The sequence below is a fragment of the Diplotaxodon limnothrissa genome, linkage group LG4 (assembly GCF_057381915.1).
Source record: "Diplotaxodon limnothrissa isolate DT_005_m linkage group LG4, D_limnothrissa_male_GT1.1, whole genome shotgun sequence".
Taxonomy (NCBI): domain Eukaryota; kingdom Metazoa; phylum Chordata; class Actinopteri; order Cichliformes; family Cichlidae; genus Diplotaxodon; species Diplotaxodon limnothrissa.
Window position 1 is genome coordinate 4,594,504 of NC_140599.1, and position 14,011 is coordinate 4,608,514.

Genomic DNA, 14,011 nt, shown 5'->3' on the forward strand with positions numbered 1-14,011 from the left:
CAGGTGTTGGGTAATCTGGTGAGCAGGGCCATAGCTTCTGGTTCAGCTGGTCCGGAACATATGATGCCGTTGCGAGAAGCCGCCTGGACGGAGGAGTGACACAATATCTCTAAATGTTGGCCTTTTTTCACAGAGAAATCAAATGGGGTGGCAAAATCAAAGCCTTCTTTTTTCAAACACATATGCAGATGGTTACAATGTTGTAATGGTTCAAATGCATTAAGTATACACGCTTTTCATATAAATGTAATCTATAACTTAATTCTTTTCTGTAGCCCACATGATTAAACACGTTAGTTTGACATAAAATTCACATAAAACATGTGAATTTTGTTTTTATGTACTGTAGGTATATATATATATATATATTAGGGGTGCAACGATACACAAAATTCACGGTTCGGTTCGGTTCGATACTTTGGTGTCACGGTTCGATATTTTTTCGATACAAAAAAATGTTCATGCCTTTTTAATTTGTCATTTATTAAAATTATAAATATATATTTTAACTCAAAAGTACAGTTTTTAAATTTAACCCTAACCCTTGTGCATGTTTTTTATTTTGACAGTGAATACACACCTGCGGACCATTTATGTGCAGCCCTGGTTATTTAGCTCGTCATATTGCAGCCACAGAAATTCTTTTGTCCATGAAACCATAAAGCTGCACTTTCTTTTTGCCTTATAGTCTGATTTGTCATAACTTTCCCGTTTTGTGGTAAGCTTTTCTTTGGCTGTCACTTCTTCACCCTGACCTGTCTTATTTGGCTCAGCAGAACTGAAATGCTTTTACACACGCACTCACATAAGCTCAGCGATTCTCTGCGCGATCAACCTCTCACATGTTTAAGCTTGCTGCGGGAGATTTCACTTGTCATGTTTGCATAGTAAGCTAACGATTAATAAGACGATGTCAGAGGAATTGGTGCACAAATTATCATCACTCACAGATCAGTGCTGTCGCTCTCTATACACAGTTCGCGCGATTGCAAAGTGAAAGCAAAAAAACAAGCGCAAATTCAAACGTGATTTCAATGTCACATATTGACAGTGGCTCACCGATGCCAATGACATAATTACCCAGCTACATTTCCGAAAGAATGCAAAAGCATTGACATATATTTTTCCTTCCTACAATAGCCCGACGGGCAGGGCAGAGATAGATTTTGGTAGCCCGACTGGAAAAATCGCTAGCCCCGGGACGTCGGGCTAGCGATTTTGCGAGCCCTGTATCTGATTGAGGAATCACTCATCTTTGGAAAAGAGAGTTTATTACAGAGAAATGGCTCTTTCCAAAATAAAAGCTATACTATCCGCTTCTTCTGGGCTATATTCTCAGCAGCATATTAAACATATCAGGTCCCCATAAGGAGAATCATGTGCTAACATCTGTCTAAATGACTCAGGTAAAGTTTGTAGCATGCGTGCTTGTTGTTTTTGTCTTTGCACTAGGATGATGTTGGCGTAAATGTGCAGTCATATTCGTTGTGTTCCCACTAGTGCTTTCAGGTTAACCTCGTTAAAATGACGTTAACGCCACAACATGGCAAATCTCCGTTAACGAGCTACCGCCGATCGCCCCGTGCATGGGGCTAGACGGCCAACACGTTAACGAGCTAAGTGCGCTAACACACTAGCTCCCACCCATGTAATTGAGCATTGCGTGGCACATCCAACATACTGTTTTACTTTAGTCCATGACGCGCTTACCTTCAGGGTCATACATCACATGAAAACCAAAATAATTCCAAACGCCAGATCTGAATGAGGGTGGGGGAAGTTCAATTTGCCATGTTGCAAGGAGAGCTTAACTTCTGTCTCGCTAGCTTGCCCTGCGCTCTTCCTTCTGACAATGCTGTCTGTGTGGAGCGCTCAGTGGATCTGCACTCGACAGTGCAGCCTAGGTGGAGTAGTCGAACGCAGATTCACTGAGCGCTCCACCCAGACAGCATCGTCAGAAGGAAAGTTGATAAAATAATTTACAAATGTTGTATCGTTCGATACATATGCGTACCGAACCGAAAGCACTGTATCGAACGGTTCAATATCGATACGAATATCGTTGCACCCCTAATATATATATGTATATATATATAATAAATATGTAGCCCAATACGTATAAAATCCAGAAAGCTGCACAACATGGGGCGGTTCATTTACAAACACATGTCTATCTTAAGTTTCACTGGTTTTTTGTTAGAAAAAAATCTAATTTTTGCATGCTTAATTTACACAAAATGTCAGAAATCTGCACCGTCATGAACAAAAATTTAAATGATTTAACCCTCTGAGGTCCAAAATATGACTGTTTATTTTTGACTCCTTTTGATTTTACATTTGTATTTCACCTTTAAATTGTTACATTTTTTTCCCTGTCTTGCTTGGTATCATTCTTTACAGCTCAACCTCACATGTATTAATTTTGTTGTTTTTTTCATTGACATACTGTATTATCACAACTGATCTGAAATCACACAAAAAACACAAAATCCTTTTCACACATTTTGTAAACATTTTCAACTATTTATCTAAAAATACACCTGGAATTTTTTACAATTTTGAACAACCATTTAAAAATATTACTCTAACTAAAAAGAGAGAACAATCGAGTGTCAAAATAAGATGCCCCACAAATTATTATGTGTTTGTCGGACACAAGACAGAGGAGAACCCCACAGGGATAAACCCTGCAGGCCTGACAACAGGAGTTGTGTCACTCCTCTGGTTTTCTACCTGGTCACAGTGCTTACATTGCAATCTGCCTTTATGACAGTCATTAGTACCCTCACTGACACACAAATTAAAACAACGACTACACAACACACTAACTACACACTCAAAGCTAAACGTCACAAATCTCCCACATCTAAAAACTCGATATCAATATCTCTCTCTCTCTGTCACTCGCTCTGTCTCGCTGCTGTCATTTCCAAAACTTTCCCCTCTTCCTATCTGTCCTTAGAAAATGCTTTAAAAGAAAACAAAACAAAAATACAAAACAAAACATGACAATAGTATTTAGAAAAAAGCATGGCTTATATTATATTTTTTCTATCATAACTCTGAATTTACTGGCCTGTAATTAAAATTTAAAAAACGGTGTATACTTTGAAGTCCGAACTTTCAACACGGGCTGAAAGACTCAGCGTGGCTGCAGCTTGTTGCTATGTCAGCTTAAATCAGACATGTGATTTGGAGGTGCAGCGTGCCTGTGGACCACAGAGGGTTAATAACACTCACCTTCATTGTGTAACAACCAACCACCTGTGTGAAATCTGAAATTCCCATGGTGTTCTTCGAAATGTGCTATGGGCTGAACCTCTTGTTAATGGTGGAGGGGGGTAACACTATGCAGTATATTCATTTGTAGAATTTATATTCACTGCTAACTGTAACTGTGCTCAAAGTGTTAATGCTATCTTATTTTAAAGCACAACACTGTCGTATGCAAAAGTAGGGTGGTACTTGGGGTGGCAAGAGATCATATTAGGGTGGCACATGCCAACCTTCTAGATCTGCCCCTGACAGTCAGCTCCCACTGACCGTGACTTGAGAACTTAATGATTTTAACAATCATCAGATGTTTCTTGTGTTATGAAACAAGCAATAACCTTGGTAATGCGACACCTTTTTATAGGCCATCACTTGGTACTGAGGATTGGCAGGGTTGCTTTCTAATTACTGATAGATTTCAGCTGGTGTCATTACTTTCCATGCCTTCTTGCACCTCCCTTTCTTCTTGTGTTTAATACTGTTTCCCTGTATTAAACTCATTATTACACATCTTGATTTACCTTCCTGTTGTATTTGGGTCGAACCTGACCCATTTACAAATTAAAACACTCATTTGATTACCTCAAGGCCTTATGACATCCTCCACACTATGCATTTGAACATATAAAAGTAATGAGTACCTCTTTCATTTCAGTGTTATGTTAATTTAAGAGCTGTTAAAACAGACCAGTCAATTGTTACCGGGAACACTAAAGTAAGGGGGGTGGGGATGCACACAACAGGAGGGTTTATGGACAGTTCTAGTTTCTTTGCATATATCGATTGGATATGTTACATCTGGTACATTAGCATTATTTTTCATAATTATGTTGTATGAGAAAGCAACATACAACACTAGCAATTTGTTTATTTTTCTCAGTGTTGTTGTGAACTCACTGACTGCTTTTCAACTTTTTTTTTCTTGAAAATGTGTCCCGCCTTTAGTTGTTATTTAAAAAATATAAGAAAGTGTGATTTCAGCTAGGCAAAAAGGCAGAATAAACAGACCTTGTTTGAATTCATTTTTATATAATCTATATAGCTTGTAGGGTGTACACTTTGTCATATTTATTGACTTTAAAACTTGAACTATTAATCAAGTCATTTTAATGCTGTTGTGAAATTTTGTGGTTTGAATTAACAGGATCTGGTAAGAACAAACTGATTATCGAGTCTCGCAGCCTGGTGACCCTCAACAACTTGCTAGCCAAAGTGTCCTATACCAGCACTGACTACCACATAAACACTGGAGACCTTGGTATGTGTTTAAACAATGTTAAATGAGCTAGAAATTTGAAATTCTATATGAAAATAAAGTTTTGCATGAAATTTGATTGTTTCTGAATTCCGTATGTCATGTCCAAGCAAAATAAGTGAAAGCAAAAGTGAAATTAGACAAAGTGTTTTCCAGTTATGCAGTTTGTGTGCTGTTCTAAGGTTTATTGGAAAATCAGTGACTATGTTTTGTTATGTTTTTGTTTTTTCTCTTTATACAAGAGTGTCCTTTGCACTGTATTTAATCTGAGCTTTTTGTTTTCTGATTTTAGCCACTTTCCAGTTTGAAATGCATGAAGCTGTGTTTCCAATTGCCATCAAACAGCCTCGTGTACCAGTCCTGTATGACATGGGAACAGGTAGTTTGTTCTTCCTAGGAATTAAAAATCTCTGTGATGGTACCATGTATTGATTCCTGAAATTATGGCCAACTTAGACTGCCTTCCTCCAATGAATGAAATGTTTCTAACTTAATTCTGTTTTCAAGGTTCTTCACTAGAGGTGTACAGTCCTTTCAAAAAGTAGTTGCACCCTTCCTGATTTCTTATTGAATATTGTTTTGCATATTTCTCACACTTAAATGTTGCAGATCATCAGATAAAGGTTAACATTATTTACAAATAATCTGGGTAAATACAAAAGGCAATTTTTAAATGTTGAATTCTTTCATTATTGAAAAAAGTGATCCAATCCCTTTTGGTGTTATTGGTGCTACTTAGTTGAGGAGCGTGGCTGAAGAGTTTAAAATATTACTCTTTTTGGGTCACAAAATAAAATTAACAAATTTTCAGGCGAGAATGTAGCTGTGTCAAGTTCAAATATCTGCTCGATTTATCAAGACATCGCATATTTGCAAAAAGTGCTCCGATGTTTTCGGAGACGTCTGTTACCGACCAGCTCGATAGCTGACTGGGTGGTCAAGGCTAACTTGAGCCGGCGAGTACAGTGAACTCCCGACACATCATTTTCAGACCCTCGCGCAGTCTTTCACTACTCAGGTTAAACATGAAATATAAAGTCACTTGTTGATTAAAAATGTTATTGTTTGGTGTTTTTCAGTGTTTTATTTGTTCCTCAGTAAATCAGTTTAGCTGAGATTAAAGTTTTTTCACACAGCTCAATAAACGTCAAACAGAAAACTGATTAAACAGAAGTGTGAGATGGTTGAGAATTTACTCCAATATTCTGTTATATTTTAGATAGCAAGGAGCAGATGGCTGAGTTTATTAAACTCCACCGACACAGTGACACAAATCTGAAGACTAGACCGTCCCATTTCACAGAATCGCACTTCTGGCCTTCTCGGACCTGGCCCACATAGACTGCAAAGGCGGGGTCCTCCAAAGGATGCAGCCACTGCATTGGGACATAGCCCATAGCCCAGGTCTACCCCCCCTTAAGAAGTGAAATCAGTATTTAAAAACTCAATTTTATATCTGAAACATTTCATTGTAGTGAATGGGGACAAATACTTTTCCATGGCACAATAGGTGAGAGAAGGATGCACATAGAGAAAAGTGTCCTACGATAACTCATTCTATGCTGTAGCAGATCACCCTACTTTTTCTTGAAATAAGTCTTTGTTTGCTTCTGTCTCTCAGATATCAGCTCTCAAGTCACCATCACAACAAAAACTTTCCAGCGCTATAGACACTTAAGAGTGTTGCTTGACAGCATCCGGCAATTTTATAGCAACGTAAAAATTATTATTGCCGATGACAGCTTTGAAACGGAGCACATTACTGGAGAAAACATTCAACATTACATTATGCCTCCAGCACAGGTATATACCTACATTCTTATGGACTAAACTGACTATACAAAATTTAGAACATATGTCACTTTACTTTAATTCTTGAAATTTTCTATAAAATCTGATAGGAAAATAATTCAGATTTCAGATGCATTTAAAATTTTATTAGCTAAACTTCTGTTACTTAGTTGTATCAAGCATGTTAAATTGCTGCTAATCTAACTAACTATATAAAGAATAAATGGACTGCAGTCACATGTGGTCACCACCACAATTTAAGGATAAATCTGAAATCAGAATTAGAACTCTTATCATTTGCATTAAGATGTGAAAGATGTTTCCTTTCTCAGGGCTGGTTTGCAGGCAGAAATCTGGCTGTTTCCCAGGTAACCACCAAGTACTTCCTGTGGGTGGATGATGACTTTATGTTTTCAGAGAAGACGAAGATAGAGAACCTTGTAGAGGTGATGGAAGCGATGCCAGAACTTGACGTGGTGAGAATGAAATGGCTCCTGTTTGGGTTAATTTACTTCTATTTGCTTTATGGGATACAGGTTGCAACCAAACATCAAATATACATAGCTATTTCTGTAATTAGGTAAAAAAAACTTTAACTTTAACTTTGTAACTTAGTTTCTTTTTACCCTTTTAATACACTGATTGGCGTTCTTATAGACTTTACTCTTTCCTTGACGATGATTTATCTGATCTACACAGCAAATCCAGCATGTCCAAATTAACACTGTCAGATTTGATTTCAACACTATTAAAGTGTCTATATGGGTCCACACCAGAGAGTGTTAATTTAACTCTTTTTGGAGAGTTGGTACGTTAACTCTGATTTAGTGTTAAACACCAAATCTGTCTGGAGTTGATAATTTAACACTTGGTGTTAAGAGTTTATATATTAACTCTCAAAGAGTATTTTAGTTTAACTACGTAAGAGTTATCTTCTAATTCATTCTAAAAAGTGGGAATTTTACTGTTCTGAACTTCTAGAAATTTCTTTTGGAAATAAACATTTGCTAAAAAGATGCAATGGTTTTTGAAAAACATTTATTCTGAACTGTGCACCACAATTTCAAAACATTTTCTGAAAGATGTAACAGTGTACATGTTCTCACTTTCATTAGAATTTTGTTTATCAAAAGGTCTGACATGGTAAATGCAAATAACAGCATTCTCATCACTTATTTCTTCAATACAATATGCATGTCCTTCATTCATCCCTTTGTGGAACTTCAACGCACTTCTGCTCTCCCCCATATTCCATCTTCACAAGCATATCCTGTGCGGAAATTGAATAAAAATTAGTTGACACTAATTAATGGCACAAATAATCCAGTAAACAATTGCAGCACAGTAAAAAAAAAAAAGGAATCCTCTTTGAGCCATTACTTGTGTAAAGTATTTTCCCAAAAGACAAAGACACAGGCAACAGGTAATACTGAACTAAATGTAAAACCTCAACCTTTTTCATTTTTACCTAAACCGTGTGCACAAAACTCTGGAGGGATCTATGCTAACGTAGAATCCAGTCAGGATGTCAGCTACTGCTGTTTGCTCGTTTTTTGTTTGTTTTTTTATGGGCGATCGTTTTCAGGCTTCAAGTAGCACCATTATACCAACATTTCACATTCTAGACATTGTTTTAGGTGTATTTGACCAAAAGTTTGACTGAAAATTCACATGCAAGCTTTTTTCAAGGCTGTGGTATTTGCCGGCAAACAATACCTTTCAGCTAGCTAAAACAGAATATTATGCTTTCACCGAGCAACATGGCTAATGCCTTTCACACAGCTTTGTCTCAACTCCAAAGAGCCACAGAAGTAAAAGCTCATAATAATAATTGAAACAATCTTTGAAAAAATGACTTACCAAGCATGGCAAACAACTCAAATATGTAGAGCAAAATGTTCTGAAACGGCTTCACTTCAGCTTCGATTGGAGCCGTGCTGGGGGCGGAGTCTGTGAATTTACTCTGTTGGTGTCATAGCCCCTGTAGGAGTTCAGAGTTAAGAGGTCAAGAGTTAATGTTTCCATTGTAACACCCCCAGATTTGACAGAGAAACACTCATTTTTAACACTCGATTTTAACTACTATCATTTTACACCTCAGAGTTACATTAAAAAAATGTGACTCTACTTAGAGTAAAATTAACTCTACTTTTGCAAGGAGACTATTAACACCAAAAAATTTAACACTTTTGAATTTGCTGTGTAGTTACAACATTACCAAATTAATTTAGTTTTTTCCAAAAATTTTGATGCATTTTTTTTCATTTAATTAAATCAGTTTTAATAATAGTTAACAGCTGTCATGTTACGGCTGTGTGCAGGCAGGGATTGGACCTAAACGTAAACTCACTGACACATAGAATAAACTCAAAGCCAACTAAACTGGGAAACTAATAGAACTAATGCACACGAGGAGACACTGGGGAGCACACAGTACGAGGGACAATGTGACATGTAACTGAGAGAGACTCGGACATAAATACCCAGAAGGTAATGAGGAAAGTGGAAGCACATGGGGAACACAGCTGAGGATAATTACATGTGACAGGACAGGAAAGACATGAAAACTGACAATGCTGACACCAGACACAAACCTGATTCGGGCGATCGTGGCTCAAGAGTTGGGAGTTCGCCTTGTAATCGGAAGGTTGCCAGTTCGAGCCCCGGCTGGGACAGTCTCGGTCGTTGTGTCCTTGGGCAAGACACTTCACCTACCGCCTACTGGTGTTGGCCAGAAGGGCCAATGGCAGCTGTGGCTACAACTGTAGCTTGCCTCCACCAGTGTGTGAATGGGTGGATGACTGGGTGTGTAAAGCGCTTTAGGGGAGGCAAAGTGGGGGACTAGTAAAGGCGCTATACAAATACAGGCTGTCATATACTGGGTTGCCTGTGTCGAACGGGTGGGCGTTGCGGCTTTACGCCACTAGGACATGCTTTGCGGCAGGGCTGTCTATGTCCAGATCTTCTCTTAGCTGCCACACCCGTTGTTGTGCTGTTATAACCCATGCTGGATACACGTTCAATAAAGCAGCATCACAAGAAAGCTACCGAGTGGTCATTCTACATGGTGTCAGAAGTGGCCCGGACCATCGCCGGAATAACGCCATAAGGGAGAAAACAGAAGTTTAATCCCCCGACAAGCTTCCCCTTCGATAAGCCGACGGAATGGCTCGACTGGAAACAGCGTTTCGAGCGCTACAGGATCGCAACGAAACTCCACAAAGACGAAGGACAAGTACAGGTGAGCTACCTAATCTATGCAATTGGGAAATGAAGCAGAGAACATTTACAAGTCACTCACCTTCGCCGCCGATGAAAGTCGTGACAACTTCGCCGTCGTAATGAGGAAGTTCGACGAGTATTTTTCCCCGCAGCGGAACATTATACATGAAAGAGCATGTTTTCACCAGCGTGTCCAGCGGCCAGGTGAAACGGTGGAGAGTTTTATCCGAGCCCTGTATGACCTCTCAGAGCACTGTGAGTTTGGTGCATGTAAAGAGGAAAATATTCATGATCGTATTGTGGTCGGGATACGAGACAAGGACCTCTCCCGCAGGCTACAACTGATGAAGGACCTCATGTTGGCACAAACGACCCAGATTGTCAGACAGTCAGAGGAGGTCGCAGCGCAGGTCAGCTTGCAGGGAGATGCTGGAGGCTCAGTACAGGATGTACGGGATAAACGGAAAAGCATGGACTGGAAATCACAACAACAGCGAGGCAGGCTACCCGAGGAAAAAAAATGGGCGGGGCGTGACAAGAAATGCATTAAATGTGGGAAGACACAGCATGCCAGGGATGAAAGGTGCCCGGCAGCAAAATCTGTTTGCCATGGCTCCCGAAAAATTGGACACTGGGCCAGGGTGTGTCGTAACACCAGATCAGTGAATGAGGTTACAGAGACAGAGAAAAGCAAGCAGGCCTCATATTTTCTAGGCTCAGTGTGTAATGCAAAAGGAAATAGTGAAGCATGGACTGTGCAGTTACTGCTAGACTCTGCCCCAATAGAATTTAAGATTGACACAGGAGCAGATGTCACTATCATAAATGAAGATACATTCCACACACTTGCTCATAAGAGAACACTAGAGCCTTCAGATCGCCCTCTAGATAGCCCCGGAGGAGAGCTGTTATGTCTCGGCTACTTAAAGGCCACAATACGTTATAAAGGCAAAGACTACCTGTCCAAGGTGTATGTGGTTCGTGGACACAGAGTCAGCAACCTTCTCAACCGCTCCTTGTCAGTGCAGATGAACCTGGTGAGAAGAATTGATGAAGCAACGATCACACTCACCAGGAACCAACCACTTTACGGTGAACACGGAACACCAAAAACTGAACCAGTCAAAATTCAGTTAAGGGACGATGCTGTGCCATACGCGGTGCATACGGAACGCCGTGTGCCTTTCCCCATGCTGCAGAAAGTGAAGGAGGAACTACAAAGAATGGAGAACCATGGTGTCATTGAGAGGGTGACCCAACCTACCAAATGGTGTGCCCCAATGGTGCCTGTCTTGAAGAAGAACACAGCAAAGGCCAGGATCTGCGTTGATCTGACAAAACTGAATAAGTCTGTCAAAAGAGAGCGCTATATCTTGCCTACCCCTGAGGAAACCATGTCCAGGTTGAGTGGGGCAACGGTCTTCTCCTCGCTGGATGCAGCCAGTGGATTTTGGCAGATCCCTTTGCATCACGAGAGTTGCAAACATTCATCAGGCCATTTGGCAGGTATTGCTTTAACCCTTTAAGACCTACCATAGAACCAAGTCCGCCAGAGCTTATATTATATTTTTACATGCTGTGGAGCCATTTTTGGGAGCATTTCAAGTTGCTATACATCAATACAACCATTATAGCCCAGATTTTAATAATATGTATTCATTAAGTGCATAGTAATTACATAAATTGCAAAAAAGTGCAATAAACTACAAAAAAATTGAAAATCGTTTTTGATTTTTTAACATATATTTGTAGTTAGAGAAATTTAAGAGGCTTATCCCTCAAAACTGTAAATACAAAAAAGTTGCACAAAATAGTTTCCCACCACAGGAAATTTATTTTGAGTGTCTTCATAGTTTTATTTTTGAAATACACCAATTTTTATACACTGCAGGAAAAACGAAAATAAATATTATACTGCAAATTTGCAAAAAAGCAGCATATGCATCAAAATAAACTATTTCCAGCAGTGCAATATGAGTCCTAAGCATCCCAGAAACGACACAGAAAGTCATAAAGTCAAAGATAACTTTTAAAAAGAGCAGTATAGGCCCTGAGGCCCTGATCGCAAAAAAGACTACATTTCCGCGAAAATGACGTCACTTCCGGTTTCGGCCAGGTAATGGCGGAAATGCAAAAGTTCGCGCTGACGTCTATTCCAACGTAGGAAGTGTTTTGAACAGCTGATCGGACCGGCAAAGCGTGTTTCTGGAATATTATGTTTTTGTTCCTGCAAGCACTTTTTATGCAGTTTTTGCAAAGCTTTATGTGGAAGGAAACCGTGACCTAGGACAAGCTGATGGCACAATATGTAAGTACAACTCCTCCGGTTTCATATGCAAAAAAAATTTTTGCGCTAGCTTACGTGGTTGCAGTGCTACCGGGATTTAAAAATAGTTACGCATAACAGAGCGTTCCCGCTCCGATCGGCTCTAAAGGGTTAAGAGGCTGCCCTTTGGGATAACAAGTGCACCAGAGATCTTTCAGCGAAAGATGTTGGAGACCTTAGAGGGGCTCGAAGGAGTGGAGGTCTTTATGGATGACATCCTGGTCTATGGGGCCACCATGGAACAACACGACACCTGACTTGAGGAGGTCCTGCAGCCTATTGGGTTAGCCGGATTGAAGCTCAACCGAGAGAAATGCTCCTTCAGACAGAGCCAGCTTCGCTTCCTAGGGCACCTGATCGACTATTCTGGGGTCAGGCCAGACCCTGAGAAAGTGAGCGCCATTCTTCAGCTGCCGTCACCAGAAAATGTGCAAGAGCTTAAACGGATCCTAGGAATGGTTAATTACCTGGGCAGATATATTCCTGCTCTTGCCACAGTATGTCAGCCACTGTACGAGTTGCTTAAAAGCAAAAACAGTTGGACCTGGGGTCACCCACAGCAGGCAGCCTTCAAGAACATTAAGAGAGCGCTTACATCAGCACCTGTTCTTGCCTTCTATGACGTCAACAGACTCACAGCCGTATCTGCCGACGCCAGTAGCTACAGGCTTGGGGCTGTGCTGCTTCAGCTTCATGGCGCAGAGTGGAAACCTGTTGCCTACTACTCTAGACGCCTCACGGAGGCTGAAACACGCTATGCACAAATCGAAAAGGAGTGTTTGGCAAGTGTTTGGGCCTGTGAGAAGTTTGATAAGTATCTATGTGGCTTAGATCGCTTCAGGCTTGAGACCGACCATAGACCTTTGGTGCCCCTGGTCAATAGCCGGGACCTTGACAATGTTCCATTGAGGTGTCAACGCCTCCTGATGAGGCTCATGACAGGTACAAGCCGGAGGCCGTCTATGTCCCTGGCAAAACGCTTGTCATCGCCCATACGTTGTCACGGAGCCCACAGACTCGGGCTGAGGATGACACTAGCACTCACAGTGAAGTGGACTGCTACATAGCCACCGTGTTACAGGGCATTCCAGCGTCCCCAAGCCGAATGGAAAGCATTAAAGCAGCCACTGCAACGGACGTTGAACTACAGACTGTCATTACGTACATTCGCAGGGGTTGGCCTGCATACGGAGCTAGTGTGCCATTGAACATTAAAGCGTACATGTAAGTGAAAAATGAGCTATCAGAGGCTGACGGCCTGGTTATACGAGGCTGCAGAATTGTCATTCCAAAGTCACAGAGAACAGCCATTCTACACAAACTACATGAAGGACACTAAGGCCTCACCAAGTGCAGGGATAGGGCTAATTCATCTGTGTGGTGGCCGGGGCTCTCCACTGAGTTAAAGAATGCAGTGCTGCAGTGCCACACATGTCTGGCACAGAGGCCAACACAGACAAAGGAGCCGCTTATCTCCACACCTTTGCCGGATCGTCCATGGCAAAGGATAGCCCTGGATCTCTGTGAACACAACCGGAATAATTATCTTGTTGTGTCGGACTACTACTCACATTTTCTGGAAATACCGCACCTACCATCCACGACCAGTGGCCAAGTTGTTCAGAAACTGAAGTCGACCTTTGCTAGGTTTGGGATCCCTGACAAGGTGGTGAGTGACAATGGCCCTCAGTTCTCCAGCTCTGAGTTCCAGGCCTTCGCGAGAGAGATGGATTTTGCCCACATAACGTCTAGTCCCCACCACCCACGGGGAAATGGTCACGCGGAGAGGGCAGTACAGATTGCAAAGAAAATCCTTCGACACAACGACCCACTGATAGCACTAATGTGCTTTAGGTCTACTCCCTGTACCACTACAAGCTTCAGCCCAGCAGAACTTATTATGGGGAGGAAGACCAGGACAACCCTGCCTACCTTGGAGAAGAATCTTCAACCTAAATGGCCAAACAAAAGAGAGGTTAAACGAAGGGATGCTGGTCAGAAGGCCAAGCAGGCGTTCTACTTCGACTGCCGCCATGGTACTAAGCCCCTACCTCCACTCCATCCAGGGGATGCTGTCCTAACTACGCTGGACAGGGAGAAGGCTTGGGCAACACCGGCCATCATCTCCAAGGAGAGCGACACTC

At 41.3% G+C, this 14,011-nt stretch overlaps 1 protein-coding gene across 1 annotated transcript in view; it reads left to right on the top strand.

Annotated features, from left to right (window-relative positions):
- Positions 1-14,011, top strand: part of LOC146633074 (beta-1,4 N-acetylgalactosaminyltransferase 2-like) — a 61,945-nt gene that overhangs the window by 38,241 nt on the left and 9,693 nt on the right. Inside the window, exons 7-10 of the mRNA XM_085352902.1 lie at positions 4,418-4,531; positions 4,821-4,907; positions 6,150-6,331; positions 6,652-6,795. Of these exons, the coding sequence (XP_085209028.1) occupies positions 4,418-4,531; positions 4,821-4,907; positions 6,150-6,331; positions 6,652-6,795 (527 nt within the window). The remainder of the gene's footprint in view (positions 1-4,417; positions 4,532-4,820; positions 4,908-6,149; positions 6,332-6,651; positions 6,796-14,011) is intronic.